The sequence below is a fragment of the Epinephelus lanceolatus genome, chromosome 9 (genome assembly GCF_041903045.1).
Source record: "Epinephelus lanceolatus isolate andai-2023 chromosome 9, ASM4190304v1, whole genome shotgun sequence".
NCBI lineage: Eukaryota > Metazoa > Chordata > Actinopteri > Perciformes > Serranidae > Epinephelus > Epinephelus lanceolatus.
The window spans coordinates 25,697,586-25,713,241 of record NC_135742.1 but is presented as its reverse complement, the minus strand read 5'-3'; the positions used below and the strand labels follow the sequence as shown (position 1 = coordinate 25,713,241).

Genomic DNA, 15,656 nt, shown 5'->3' with positions numbered 1-15,656 from the left:
AAAATGTAGAGGCTAATATGAGTCAACATTTGAGCGTTTTCAGGATGTAACTTTAAAAAAGCTCGTTCTGACAAATGTTTGATAATTATCAATAATCCTTGATCTGTTTAATTTGCGTTTTCATATAATTATATTTTTTAATGCAAAGAAGTATTTCTTTAATATAACAGAGAATTAAGACTACATTTAGATACTCCACATGCGTTTATTTCTTGCTACAGTTGCGAAGTTAAATAATAACCTGTGGGTTATAAAAGGGCTCAAACCAAACTCCACTGTTAACAAAAATAATGACTGTGATTAATATATTTCAGGGTAAATGTGCAGCTATAGTCTTATCGACATTAGTTAAATAAGCTGCTGCATGTTCTCTGAAGTGCTTTTTAGAATTACTAATATATATGTAGGCTATTTATATAGGCTATTATAGCCTACTTAATAGTGTATAATAAAAAAATCATAAAAACTCGTTTCAGTAAAGCCAAGATTTTTTTGTGTGTTGCTTAAAGTCTTCTGTCTTTGCGACTGTATTATTATAAACTCATAATCAATACAAGATCAGTGAATAATTTTTTTGAACCGTGCTTTGTACTTTCACACGCGGAGTGTGTGAGCTGACGACATCATCTTAAAAAGTGCGCGTAACCGTGTACAAATTGATAGGTTTATATGTATCAGAGCAGATCGGAAACTTCACACACACACACACACACACACACACACACACACACACACACACACACAGGGCACGGATCCAGTCTCTTTCAGTTGCAGCACCCGCTTGTGCAGGAGAGGCTGTGCACCGAACTGCCGGTAACCGGAGGTCCGTCACCGGGGATTTTGATATTTAAACACGGTAAGAGCTGCAGCTGTTACGTAATGCATTTTTACGAAAAAGATAGGCACATGCATATGCGCAAAAACGCCGCACAATAACGCACGAGATTTCCCAACGGGCTGTAATATTTAATTTCATTTTGATGCAGTATTTGTTTCAATATTTTAAGTACTTATGTTGTAGCATAGTTCTGATTTTATATAAATTGAAAATCATTGTATGGATAGGCAACAGTATTTCTTCAGTAGGTGGCTTCACATCATGTACCCGCCATAAATCTCGACACATGCCGTTATAGTAGAGATAAAGTCAACACCACAGACCTATCGTGTGAATTAAATACAAATGAGCCAGAGAATGGTCAAATGATGGTCAGATCTGTCCACACACACTCTGAATAAGCAGACTGTGGTCAGGGTGAATAGAGGGGAGGAGGAAACGCGAGGTCAGAGCGGTAGAAATCGGTAGAAATGGAGAGCCAGCATGCTGACCTCGCGGTGACCCCCTCAACTTTCAACTCTGGATGCCTCCAGTTATCAGGATCTACAGTAATCCAATCAAAGTGATGCGCGCTCGCGTGAACCCGCTGCTACTGCTGCTGCTGCTGCAGCTGCTATAGGCCTATCTGCAGTCTACTATGAGATAACGTGTGTGTGTTTCTAGTGAGATTAGACCTGTGTGTTTTTTTTAATCATTGCAGGAAATGCACAAACCAAACCCTAGTTTCATTTGGGTGTGTTGTAACTAATAACGAGTTACACTTGTGTTTTATTCAGCAGTGTAGGGCGCTGACATGAATTATTATTGGTTTTTAGTAACCTGTGCTACCGGGTAAAATACACCCTGTTATTCGTTTTAGGATTTATTCTATTAGAATGTGGGATTGGGGATGAATTACCTCAACATTTAGGTTAGAAATAGCTCTTTCATTTTCATCCTGATGTGAACTGTAGTCATCTCACATTAATGGTTAGATGGTTGGACTTGGACTATACAGTAACAGGTTTATCTAATCAGTCAGGATCTGATCAGTCAGGGCAGGTAAATGGATAAAATGGTCAATCCAGATTTTTTTCCAGGCAGAAAAGGAGTCAACAGTTATTTTGAGGTGTGTGTGTGTGTGTGTGTGTGTGTGTGAGATGTTAACACCAAAATAGGATGATGTGATAGATGATGTATTCTCACAGCGACAAGCAGACACTGTGAGAATTAATAAAAATGCTTTAAAAAACAAATCAGTCAATACCAAGTGCGCGTGCGTGCATCTAGGTCCATGTCTATGTGTGAATGCGTGTGCGTGTATGTGTGTGTGTGATTGGCCAGTGTCACAGTCGTGATTTGGGTTGCAGATACCGATGCACCGTGCAGACCTATGGGAGCGCAGGGACGACAGAAGGGGGAGGGCAGAGTGTCTGAGGCGAACTTGACTCCATTTGTAATGAAGGATCTGATGAGCGGGGGTTCAGAACGGGGCTGCCACTGAGTCCGCGAAGGCAATAAAGAAAGAGGAACGATATAAATGAGGAGGAAATTACATCCGCTTTGAACGGATCTGTGCGTCTGCAGCCGGCGGTGACGGAGAGGCAGCGGAGCGGAGGAGCCGCGGTCTGCGCGCAGGGACACGGACAACGGAGCGAGAAACAACACGATGATGTTTCGGAGCTGCTGCACGGGGAGCGTGGTGGATTTTTAAGAGGCGACACCACAACATTTGGACAGTTGGATTTTTAAGAAACAATAATAATTTCGTGGAAATCAAAGCGAGCTAAAATAACAAAACACGAGCAGGCTGCGGAGCGCGCAGTAGCAGGATGAGCGTGTTTTCTGCAGGGAGAGCAGAGCAGTGCGTTTGAGGTAAAGGCCCTCAGGGAGACCATCCAAAACACACACACACACACACACACACACAAACACACAAGGGTCAGACAGACTGTGGTTAGCTTATTTGATGTTAGTGATATGCACTTTCAGAGCTGCTTCTATTTTTACACAGCATGTAGGTTAGGGTGTAGTTAACGCAATTCAGCTGTTAACACACTGTGAACTCCAACATCACCTTATTGTCATGTAGTAAGGTTGACACACAACATATGAATATCAAGGCACGTTATGCTACTACTGTAGCCATAATACAGTCTGACATGATTGTTAATTTTGCATGATCAATAGCAAGCTGTGTCCCTTCACCAAGTTCACTAAGTTGAAGCCTGTGATGAGGTTATTGAATCAGTTACAGTGTAAATCAGTGTAATGCAATATAATCATTGTCTTTATTTTGCAAAGAGAGTTGTTTTTCACCACAGTGTGTTTGTAATAGAGGCCAGAGTTGACCGCCTCTCTGTGTGTCCTCACCAGCTTGTTTGTGTTGCATCAGCCTTCATAGTTTTTAGTTAGGGCATTGGTGTTTTGTCCTGATGGCTGCAAAAGTATAATAGGCTAGAGAATATATTGTATATAGATCTGAATTTAGTTGAGACTAACTTTAAGTTACCTTAATAGACATGCTTCGAATTTTATTAATTGTAGGATAGAGAGGAAATTTCCAATGACATCCACCCACTCTATCAGACAGCTGCGTGTGTTATGAGTCATGACAAACCCTGTTCACAATAAAAATACTTACCTGTGGGTGTGTGTGTGTGTGTGTGTGTGTGTGTGTGTGTGTGTGTGTGTGTGTCAGTGGGACATGGCAAACGGCGGGGACCAGTTCGGCCTTGCAGAGCGCCCGGACTCGGACTGCATGGATTCGCCAAAAGACACCAAACATGAAAATCCCAGCTACACCTTGAACTCACCAGCGTCACCACAGACAGCATCCAGCCAACAGCTACCGGCCTGTACCGCGGACCAGAATGTAAACATTGATCATTAATTATTGATTTCAGATTGGCCTAATTTAATCCAAAAGTTGCTGCGGTTTTCGCTCAAGTAAAAAAAATATTGATGCACCCTGAACCTGAAATATTCAACTCAGTATTTATTAAATGATGCGAGTTTAGTTTTATATTATTAACCAGGAAATTCTAATTTCAATACAGTTATTATATGTATATATTATAGATTACATTTTCAAAAATTAAACTGTGTTTCATTTTTGAGCCCTGTGTCTTGCTCTGATTTAACTTCCAATAGACGTCCTCTTCAGTTGCTGTGAGCACTGTTTATATTTTGCTGCAGGGGATGGAGGGAATCAAAGTTTTCCTCCACGACAGGGAACTCTGGACGAAGTTTGATGAAGTAGGAACTGAAATGATCATCACCAAGGCTGGAAGGTAAAAGCTTACAAGATAAAAATAGCTATCTGTTTTGTCAGTGGGCATATTTAATTCATCATGTTTACTAAAAGCGACAGAGTTGAATGAACGAGACAGCCTTTTTTTATGAACCGCATGTCTGTCCCAACAATACATCTGGGACAAACTGTACTATGTGAATGTCGCCAGGCCTCAGGGGACCTTTGTCTCACAGAAGGCTGGATATTTATTTTATTACCTAACTTCATGAATTTCATCATTTAAATCTGACTGTGATTAGTGATTAATAAGAGAATATTAATATTTTTCCTGAATGTGCCCCCTGTAGGAGGATGTTCCCCAGTTACAAGGTGAAGGTCACAGGACTCAACCCAAAAACAAAGTACATACTCCTGATGGACATTGTGCCCGGGGACGACCATCGCTACAAATTTGCAGACAACAAATGGTTGGTTTATCAAATCTTATACATGAGTAATGGACAAAATCCAAACTTAGATTACTCCTCAAAACCTCTGAGCGATGTAGGCTAAGATAATGAAATATGCATCCATCATAGTGCACGAGTGCGCAGGTCAGCTCTCCCATGACACACCCAATTTTTTATTTATGATATGGCCTAACCCTTTAAACACCGTTTATGGAGCGAATGATGCATAAATAGATAGATAGATAGATAGATAGCAGCCTATTCCCCCCCCCCCCCCCCCTCTGTTTTTGGTAGGCTATTTGTGGCCACTGTAAATTTTGCACTAGAAATCTCAGCCTCTGCAAGAAGAAATCTTTGCGAACCATGTTGTTGTGCCCTCCTCTCCATCTCTGCCTCTAAAGGTCGTCGGGTCCCTCTTGCAGACTGTGTTGGCCTAATTCCCCGTGTTTCCCCCCGTGTCTGCCCGCCGGTTAAATCAGTATGAAGGGTTCACCGGGCGGACAGACGGCACAGACCGGATTAAAGGCTCCCATTCAAATGTTTGTTGTGCTGAGGGGGAAATCCGAACAGGGCACGGACTCTGCAGTGAGATCCGTCAATGCTCTGTCTCTTCAGAGCATCACACACTCGGTATAACGGGCTGGAAACAGGAAAGTAGCCTATACAGCCCTGGCTCAGTGCGTAATGGAGGCGAGCGGTGTTTACAGAGACAAGTCGGTGCTGGCCTTCAGGCATTTTTTAAGTTTTTCTGTTTGGGTGGGGGGTTGATCCCCTCGACTATAGCAGACTGCAAATTTCTTTCCAAATTTATGTTTTTTTGTCTTGTATTTTTAATTCATATTTATTTATTTATTTATTCTAGGTCACGATATTTGACCTTTAGGCCTATTGCAGGCTCACAGGCCAGACTGCATGCAGCACTTTTTCTAACACAATGGTTAATATTTCTTCGAGGCCTGTATTATTTGACTCTACTGATTATTAGATCACATCCCCTTTAATTATTTTCGGCCCTAGTTTTTGTGTGTGACCTGTAAAACGTCAGATGTAAGGAGATGCTCACCTGGAAGTGTTAAAGCCTAGTGCCCCCCCCCCCCCCCCGCTCTCAAACAGGTCTTTAGGGTCTGTTCCTCGACAATAGGCGTTTGTGTTCCTGGTTTTATCGTGAGGAGGGACACACGTGCATTTGTTCCCCTCCAGCAAGAACATGAGGACTTTTATTTTGACAAAATTAAAAACATTTACACCATAAAATAATGCGCAAATTGATGCATAAAAATTCACCAGAATGTAGGAAATCAAGTGTTTGATGCTTAAGATTTTCTAGCAGACGACCCCAAACCCGGTTTCATTTGTGACCCCTTTAATACTGACACCAGACCTGCGTCCTTGGTTTCAGGCGTCTTGCTCGGCACCTCTCTGGCACAAAAAGACTGAAGCTACAGCAACTTTTGAGGAGACCGAGTTAATTTGGGTCGGCTAAAGTCCAGATGTGGCTATCTGTGTAAGCTTCTGCAAAACACGGTGCATTTCATGTCGGACTAATTAAAGCACCAGATAGGCCCCTCTGCAGCCGGCGGCAGAGCAGGCCTCCTGCGCCACGGGGCGCCGAGCAGAGCGGTGCACTGCCGGTCAGGCAAACTACTGAGCGTCAGTGTCTGACCGTTTTCTGATCTGCTGCATTTTCTCTGCTGTAAAGGTCAATAACGGGGAAGGCAGAGCCGGCGATGCCCGGGAGGCTCTACGTGCATCCGGACTCTCCGGCCACAGGGGCCCACTGGAGCCGCCAGCTCGTCTCTTTTCAGAAGCTCAAGCTCACCAACAACCACCTGGACCCCTTTGGACATGTGAGTCTGTCTTCTTAATAGCGTTTGACTGCCTGTCCTGGTCTGTGTTTACTTGAATTTATTTGAACATATTTTTGCCCTTTGAATTTGTTATGGGCCTTTAGTTTTGAGACTGTATGAAACACTACAGGATATAATTCATGAACAATACCCAGTGAAAATGGTCTGTCGCCATCACAGAGCCATAATATACATTTTAAATAATCAACCCTGAGTGATGTTTCTGATTGCAGAAGAATGACTACACGAAGTACAGCCAGTGCTCCAGTCAGGCAGACAGGCATCACCACAATAGCTCACTTGTTTTAGCCTGTATAACTCAGCAGACATCACAACACAACACAAATCAGCACGAGGGCAGAGCGGCCACACTTTAGACTCAACAGAGACACTCATTCCCGCCATGCCCAGCTTTCATTGCCCCAGCTGTCCCACAGTAACACTCAGAGGCCATACACACTGCACCTCGTCAGGCAGTGAGCTGTAAGCAGGTGAGCACATATTGTTTTTACGCGCGCGTCTTGGTGCGTGGGTGCGCACGCAGAGCAGAAACAAATAGAAACAGAATCTATTCAGGCTTGTTAAATTAGAGGTAATGATAACAGTGACTCTAAAGCCCATTAGCTAATGTATGTCACCGGCGGACACGTCACTGCGATTAAACTGAGCCCCCCTGGATAAACAAATGTGCTCGCGCCCATGCGTGCGCATACACACAGGGCCGTGATCCAATTAAAAAAACACTTGTGGAGTTGCCAGTGTCGTGGGAAATAGTGAAGACTGTGGGCTGAATGTACGGAGCTGTTAATGCTGGTATCTTCAAGCCAAATTTAGCAACCCTTTGATGAATGAAAAACGTTAGTAAGTGGTCACCAAGTGCACAAACCTTACACAACTCCCAATAAGTAACTCTGAGTTTCTCCAGACATAGTCTGCCAGGTTAATGATCAGTGATAACATTGAATTATGTTTTGAAATTTAGGCCTTGTTTCCAATATGTCAGATCACATTGAGTCTAATTGTCTTATATAATAACCATGTTTTATTTAGTTGTGGTTGAGAGGAAATGGTCCCAGATTAAATTTAATTAACTGTGTATAATAGACCTATGCTTAATTAATTTGTTTTAAGGTGGCAGCTAGCTTTGGTCCCACACATTAAATTCTTTTGTACGTTGACATGAAAATAAGACCTTTAGAAAAGAACAAATAGCCTACATGACATATGTCAATTGAATCAGGTAGAAATTCTTACATCCATGCAGGATATATGACACAAGTATCCTGGCTACAGCCTTGTAAAACAAAATACAGATTTGGTTCCCTTCCTCTTGGCTTACATCAGTTTCAGCCGACTAATCTGAACGGATACCTGTTTTAAAGGTTCATGTCATCCAAGAAATTTAGGTAACTTCAAAGTTGGGTTTAACCTCCACCTGGACCCCAGCCTAGTCTGGGTCTCAGCATCTGCTGGTGGGAAACATGACAGGTCTGTCAATCTCACCTCCTCAATCTCTCCCCTGTGCAGATAATACTCAACTCCATGCACAAATACCAGCCTCGCCTCCATATTGTCAAGGCGGACGAGAACAATGGCTTTGGCTCAAAAAACACAGCTTTCTGCACCCACGTCTTCTCTGAGACGGCCTTCATCGCCGTGACATCCTACCAGAACCACAAGGTACGCTTTACACAAGACACAGTGGACCACCACTAAAATACAGGAACTAAAACCTCACTTTGTCTTTGGAAAGGGGCAACCCAAGTCCCAAGTTTATGGATAAAACTAATCTTTATTTGAGGTTTTAAAAAATGGAATCCACTACACAAAGCGACATTTAAACAGCACTTGGTGTGTGAATATGAAGCGTTCTGCTATTTCACAGGCTGAAGCTATAGGCTACCTCATATCAATTATGGAAATGAATCTCAAAGTCTTATGTGTGCAAATCAGATCTGGTCTACTGTCATATTTGTGACCCTTTAGATATGGGTATGATTTGCCTTTGGTCACCAGCCACATTCAAACTTCAGTGTCTCAAGCACATTCACACACACTCACAAGCACACTTCATCTTTGTTTGTATTACTGTCTGTATTTTGTATCCAGAAAGTCAATTTGCATCTTCTTTGTTTATGTGGCCTTACTCAATGTTTGTAAATATGTCCAAAAATAAGTTGTGTGTGTGTGTGTGAGAGAGAGAGAGAGAGCGAGAGAGAGAGTGTGTGTGAGTGTTGGTCTGTAATGACCTGTTTCTTTCCCTTGATCTTGGCTGATTCAGTTTTCTCAGCGTCTACTAGAAAGACAGATTGCTGCAGCTTTAAGCCGCTCTGATGGTTAAGTTTTCACAAGATAGCTTCAATTTGATCACATTTCATAACAAAACATTCATAATATAAATGGATGAATTTCAACTACAATTTTTAGTCAGCACTTAAAAGATAGAGGCCGGAGTTCTGCACATTAATCCACAGTTTCAAAGTGGTGTTATATTATTTATTGTATATTAAAAACAACAAACAGGTGCAAGGCTCAAAAAATAGATTTGCAACAAATGTTTAATCCAATAATTTGCATGAATTAATTTAGAATAGTAAATATAGTTTTTGGTTTAAAAAGTTTATACCTCATTATTTATTTATTTTATTTATTATTTTACTCATACTGACCAGCCTTAGCATTGTAGTTTATGTATAATAATGATTAAATATAATTGTTGTAACTGTCTATTTTATAAAATGTCTTAATGTATATTAATACTCAGATGTAATGCAATAAATATATGTATTTTAAACTTAACCACTGAATTGATTTTGAGTATAAAAAAGTTTTCACCTTTCTGAGCTATTAATTTGTGTGATCAAATGTGTGTAAAAAAAACAAACAAAAACCTTAAACTTTGTATTTCCATCATACACGCAATAATAAATACTATTGATATCACACTGTAAATTCCAACATTCGAGTATGAAATTAGAGCTGTCGAGCCAGAGGTTTGGTGAAGGCTATCTGTATTATCGGCACTTCAAAGTTTGTTTGGACCCCAGTTTGTGTCAGATCTCCAGTCCACTTGCCTGCTGTGTGATGGACACACTGCGCGAAGGTTTCCCTCCATGACATCACTGAGAAAAGTTTGAAGACTTAAACATCAAAGCTAGCAGCTTTGGACCTCTAAAAGCTTTGGCCTGAAATCCTTAAACCTGGCGACTGTTTAGGTAAACAGTTTATTCTGTGTCAGCTGGCGAGGACACTGTCCGCTCCATTGGAAACGTCAGTGGCTGAGGAATGTTGGCCGTGCAGAGCTGCAGCGGGGCTGCTTTTAACATCTGCAGGGGCCTCTCACTAATAGTAAACTATTGACTTACAGTCAATGAAAAGAAGGGTTTGAAAACTGAATGTGGCTTTGTGTGTCTGTACTTGCATGAAACAATGTGTTTGTTTAGGCCTGTGTTGTGCAGTTTGCTCTGTGGTGTAATGCCTATGTGTCTGAGCTAAAGATTTTCTATGTTTTGTGCTTAGATTACACAGCTGAAGATCGAGAATAATCCTTTTGCAAAGGGCTTCAGAGGCAGTGATGACAATGAGCTGCATCGCATGGCCAAGCTACAAGGGTGAGTCCAGCTATGATGGTGTGTGTGTGCGTGTGTGTGTGAGCAGTCATAGGAAACAAAATCTACTTTCTCTGAGGGTAGTTATGATGGGGTACATATGTTCTAAGACAAGAGTGTGTCTGTGAATGTGTGTGTGTGTGTGTGTGTGTGTGTGTGTGCGCATGTGCGTGTGTGGGCCATTGTCACCTGAAGGTTGATCTTAGCCTCAAACCTCAAACAGAGCGTGCAGCACAAACACGACACACCGAGCGTCAGCCCCTGCATTGATAGATAGATGATATCACGTTGCTGCTGGTCTATTAGACTGTCACTGCTGATCAGCTGATGGCCCTGGGTACATGGTGTCTGTTTGCGTGTTGATCTAATCTCCGTTCAAGCCCTGTTGTGGCAGGCAGTTTAGAGATTTTAACAAGCCAATGGGAGAGGCTGTTACTGTGGGGAGGGGGAGGACAGAGAGGAGAGGGTGGTATTAGATGCAGCACCCCTGTGTTATTGTGTTGCTGTGGTTGGTGGAGGCCAGACAAGAGCAGAGGAGAGGAGAGTCTATCTGAAGTGACACACGGATGGATGTTTATTTTTAGAGCGCCGTATTATCTCACAACAGGACTGACTGTGTGTGCGTGCATGCACGAGTGTGTGTCACTCTCTCAGCGAGGGTCAGGGAGATGTGGCCTGCTGTCCCCTACATACCACAGAGTTCACCAAGAGGGCAGTGTGTACAGAAAGAGATCAGAGCTGAAAGGATGGAGAACAGCAAAGTAGACTTGAAAGAAAGGAAAGGAAAAAAAATAAGACCACTGGTAGTACAGCCGGGCAGAATTTAATGTAACAGAAATACTCGTACAGAGTCAGGAGAGGTGGTTTTGTGCAGCACACCTGAGGCCACAACAACATTAAATGCCAACTTTTTCTTCAAACATAATTCTCAACCCTCTTCTTTCTCTCTGTTTCAGTAAGGACTACCCTGTGGTTCCTCGCAGTACTGTCCGTCAGAGAGCCTGCTCCACCGGGAGTCCTTTCAGTGGGGAGGGTCGGGGTCTGAGGGGTTCCCCTGACGCTGTCGGGTCCCCCTACAGCTGTGAGAACGGCTTGAGCAGCGGCAGTCCTCAGGAGCTGCTGAGGGCCCCCCCTGCACACTATACCCTGCCTCATCCTCACCTGCAGCATGGCCAGCAGCCGCAGGTCTACCACTGTGCCAAGAGGAAAGGTAGGAGGAAGCAGAGCCCTCAGTACACTGTGTGAAAGAAAATTACTGTTTATCTCAAGCTGAAAAAACAAGTAGAGATTTCATTAGTTAACTGCCTGACTGGTGTTGGGAAGGTTACTTTTGATAAGTAATTGGTTACAGATTACTAAAATCAGATGCAAAGCACCAGAATGAATGCTATATTCTACACATAAACATCTAACTGAAAAGAATATATTTGGATGTAACTCCTTTAACCAACAGCATTTTGATTATTTACTATAATTTAATAACATATTTTTCTCAGTAATTACATTTATTTTGTAATTTGATTACATGTAACTAGTTACTCCCCAACACTGTGCCTGGCATAGGTTTGTGCCTGGCAACAGCTTTGTGTAAATGTTATAGTAATTAAGATTCTGTTTGTGGTTACCTGCAAAATGTGAAAGCTCAAGGACCATTCCAGTGATTTTACATGTTTTAAGATTGATTTCCTGACTTTCAGGCAGCCAGTATTAAAGTCAGAGAATTGAAATGCTATTTGGTTATCTTTATTTTTACCATTTAAGTTACAGCCAAGTCACAGCTACGAGGACAATTTTGAAAACTCAGAGGTGACTGCCACATATCATGTATTTATAAGGTTTAAAAATTATGATATTTGTCAGCCAACTACAACGTAATAAGGATTATGTTACTACCACAGGTAAAATATAACTTACAAAGAATGTTGACCTTTTTTTTTTTACTACAAAAGTCCTAAAATTTTAAGTAAGTCAACTGAAATTAATGGAAATCCTGCTTGGAAAAAAACTAAATTAACTTAAAAAGCAGATTCACACATTAATTTGTGCTGTGACTGGTATTCTGTGTTTGCAAACTGTGTGTAACTAGTGTCAGATTTACTGAGGCAGCAGCTGAATGAATAACTACATAATTTTCATGTCTGGTCAGTTACACATGCGTGCATGGGTTCATTCAGACATTTTAATCAACAGAATAAATGCAATGAGGCTGAAAATACTAAATAGATTCCAGAGGATTTTGTAAGGCTGCAACTAAATACAACCTGAGAGACATAATTTATGTTACATTTAAGTGATAACTAATCATGGGTGACGAGTAATCTGTGCTTTCAGGCTGCTGCTTGATGAAAAAAAATAGATCTCAAATTTTTTGATTCTGAACTATGATACTTTACAGATTGGTCTGCACTGACGATAAGTACGGCCTATGCTAGGGGTGCTCAAACTTCTTTTTATTTGAGGGCCAAAATTGAAACTTAATAGGGATACACGGGCCAAAAGCAAACATCTATTGTTTTATATTTTAGGATGCAAATTAATAATCAGGGTCCTTCATATTTTTACCTCACAAAAATAAAATAGCATAAAGACTGATTTATGCTATATATATATATTTTAAAATTAATTAAATTAATTAATTGATTAATTAAGAAGCCAAAGTTCTTAAATAATAAACGCTGTCTAAATTAAAGGGTCTATATAAGCAGTTTGTCCAAATACAATACAGTCCATTATTGGTAAAATTCTGATTTAAACCAGAAACAGAAACCATCTGATCAAAGAATAAGTAAACTTGACACATTTCGACAGGTACCTTATAGTTAATGGAATAAAACATGAGATCTTTTTCTTCTGGCATCATGTTTGTTTTAAGTTAATGTCATACATACTCAAAAACTGCCAAACTAGTTAAATTTTTTCTCATGTGTACATTTTGTTCTCGCCTCAGCTTCTTGAACTGTTTGATGTAGGAAGTCTGAAATTCTGATCTGAAACTGGCCCAGTTCTCACATGTCTTAAATGTCAAATGTAAATTCAACACAATGTCTTCTCTCTGTCTGTCTCTCTGTTTAGTGGAGGAGAACTGCTCATCAGGAAACCGCCAGCACCCATACAAGAAACCCTTCACCGGTTCCTCTCCAAGTGAGGGCGAGTCCTACTACCACCCCTCCTCCTATCCTCCTCCTCCACCCGGTCTATCCAACAACCCACTCACTGACTCCCCCTACAGCTCAGACATGGGACAGCGCCAGGCGTGCATGTTTGCTGGCTCAGAGCCCAGACTGGATGAACTCAACTGTGCATCCTGGTCGTACACCTGCCCGCTCCCCTCTGCCATGACCCCCATGGAGCCCTACCCACCTTACACCCCTCACCCTCCTTACAGCTCCAGTCCTCAGGGCTCTCGACTCAGCGCCATAGCCCACCAGAGCTCTCCTCCGCTGGGAGAACACATCACCCACGACCCCTATCAGAGCCAGAGCTCTGGACCTCCATCTCAGAGCTCACAAAACATTCACAGCAGGCAGCTCAGCCCTCCTCTCAGAGAGTATCCTCGCTACACGCCCAACCTGTCTCCCCCTCTCTACCACACACTCGAGACGCACACACACATTAGGTGTGGTGTCGCAGAATGGAGTGCAGCCTCCTAACTGAACCAGAGGACAAACCTGAAAGACTGATCAGTGAACAGAGATTCCCTTCTGAAGGATGCTGCGTTACATACAGACTAAATATGGTATTACCTTTGTAAAATAATTGTGAAAAGTGTGATTTTGTATTGTGTGAAGAGGTCTCATCTGTTCGTCATGTTTCTCCCCTGTGCTGGATGGAGCTGTGGATTGTTAAAGACTGGACTTGGACATCCACAAAGCTTAAAAAAAAAGAGTCTGACCAGCACAAAGTTGTACTTTATCGTCTCTCCGTAACCCAAAGACTGGTGTCATCCAACTGTTTGCACTGTGAGCCCCGTTAAGGCCGGACCATGAGCAGCACTAGGCTGTGTTCCTCTCAATGACTCCCACTCTCTCCATTGTGAAGGATGTTAATTGTGACCCACTGTCAGACAGGCAGTAACATTTTCTGACCAAAATAATCTCAGCTCTCACAGCAGAGCCTGAGGGAGATGTTTTTTGTCTTTAGTGGAGCAAAGCACAGCTCCATGCTCAGTCTCAGTGAAGGAGAAAAGGCATGAGTTGTCTGTGTGTGTGTGTGTGTGTGTGTGTGTGTGTGTGTGTGTGTGTGTGTGTGTGTTTGTATGTAAAGCCTATGTCAGCTCAGCTCAAGGATGCTATGAGTTAATTTCCAATGAGACAGGCAGTAGTAGCTGCAGGCGCTGCACCATAGAAATAAACAGTTTGTTTAGACCATGCTACAGGCTGAAGGACCTGTAAACACTGTTTCCACTGCATTCTGGGTAAATGCACAACTCAGCGTCATGCAGCTGTCACCATTGTCCTCTCAGTCACCCCAAGCTGACCAATCAGCTGTCCCTGTTCCCTGGGAGCCGGCCAATGGGCACGAGCCTCTCTTTTTTCCCCAGCTGACCAGTCAGAGCAGGAGCGCAGCATTTTTCATGTGCGTGTGTGTGTTGGCCCATTTTTATTTGTTTCTGAATTATTCATGAGTCCAGCGTTGATCCTTGACATGCGAGGATTGCTCAGCAAACATAAAGAATCACAGTGCTGTAAGCGGGATAATGTTGATGCAACAACTCGTCCAAATATTCTTTTCAGTCACTCCCTGTCATGTCCAGACAGCATTTGTTCATTAATTGCTTCGACAAGATGGGATTAAATACATTTCCCTGCAGATTTGAGCAGCATTACGTCCCTCTTTTTAGCTAAATGTAAAGAAACATTTGTCGCATCCACTGTGCAAGCAGAGATTTTGGTTGATTTCTGTGTAATGAAGCAGTTTTCATATTTCTGCCCAGGTGTTTTACATGCAGTAACATGTGAGGTGCTCTGACATCACAAACCATCCGTATTCAGAGAGCAGATCCTCATCATTCCTTGATATGTATTTGATTTGTGTGTGTTTGTGTGTGTGAGAGACAGAGTATGTGTGTTACAATGAGATTTTTTATAGCCTCGTTCCTGCTAATAGTATTTATTACTCTAGATTTGTAAAGATTAGTTTGTTGTTAACTTGTGAAACAAAAGGTTTTTTGTTCAGAGATATTTGTTTCTCTTTGAAGGTTTGTTTCTGGTTTCACCCTCCATCTCCAAGTGGTGATAAATAGTTGTGATAAACAAACAAAATTTTCTGTTCTATGGAAATAAAGAGATTTATATACAGAAATAAATTTTAGAGAATTTTGCGTAAGTCAAGTGGTTGTAGTGTTCTTCTTTGTGCAGAGACAAACTATCAACATTCCCAGCGGGTTATTTAAAGTACGTTCAGCTCCTCAGCAGTGGAAACTCTTTTAAGTGCAGTGCAGTTTATCAGCTTCGATGCATGTATCAATATGAAGGAGCTGATAACAACAGCAGTCTGTGTCCAAAAGTGTCCAACAATCTGATTCAACACTGTAGAGAGTATTGTTGAAACAGCAAGTTGTCTTATCAAGCATAAGGGACCCCAGTGTCTCCAACTCTTACACTCAACAACAAACCCCCCCAGAGTGGTGTGGGTCCTGGGGTGCCGTGCATACCTTGTCCGCCTCCTCTTATCTTTGAC

General features: G+C 42.0%; 1 protein-coding gene across 1 annotated transcript; it reads left to right on the top strand.

Annotated features, from left to right (window-relative positions):
- Window positions 1-2,245: 2,245 nt before the first annotated feature.
- Window positions 2,246-15,307, top strand: tbx5b (T-box transcription factor 5b). Its single transcript, XM_033618650.2, has 9 exons — window positions 2,246-2,692; window positions 3,519-3,692; window positions 4,016-4,110; window positions 4,421-4,540; window positions 6,222-6,369; window positions 7,897-8,049; window positions 9,889-9,980; window positions 10,934-11,187; window positions 13,050-15,307. Exons 2-9 carry the CDS (start codon window positions 3,525-3,527, stop codon window positions 13,625-13,627), a joined length of 1,608 nt encoding a protein of 535 aa, XP_033474541.1. The 5' UTR covers window positions 2,246-2,692; window positions 3,519-3,524; the 3' UTR covers window positions 13,628-15,307.
- The last annotated feature ends 349 nt before the right edge of the window (window positions 15,308-15,656 follow it).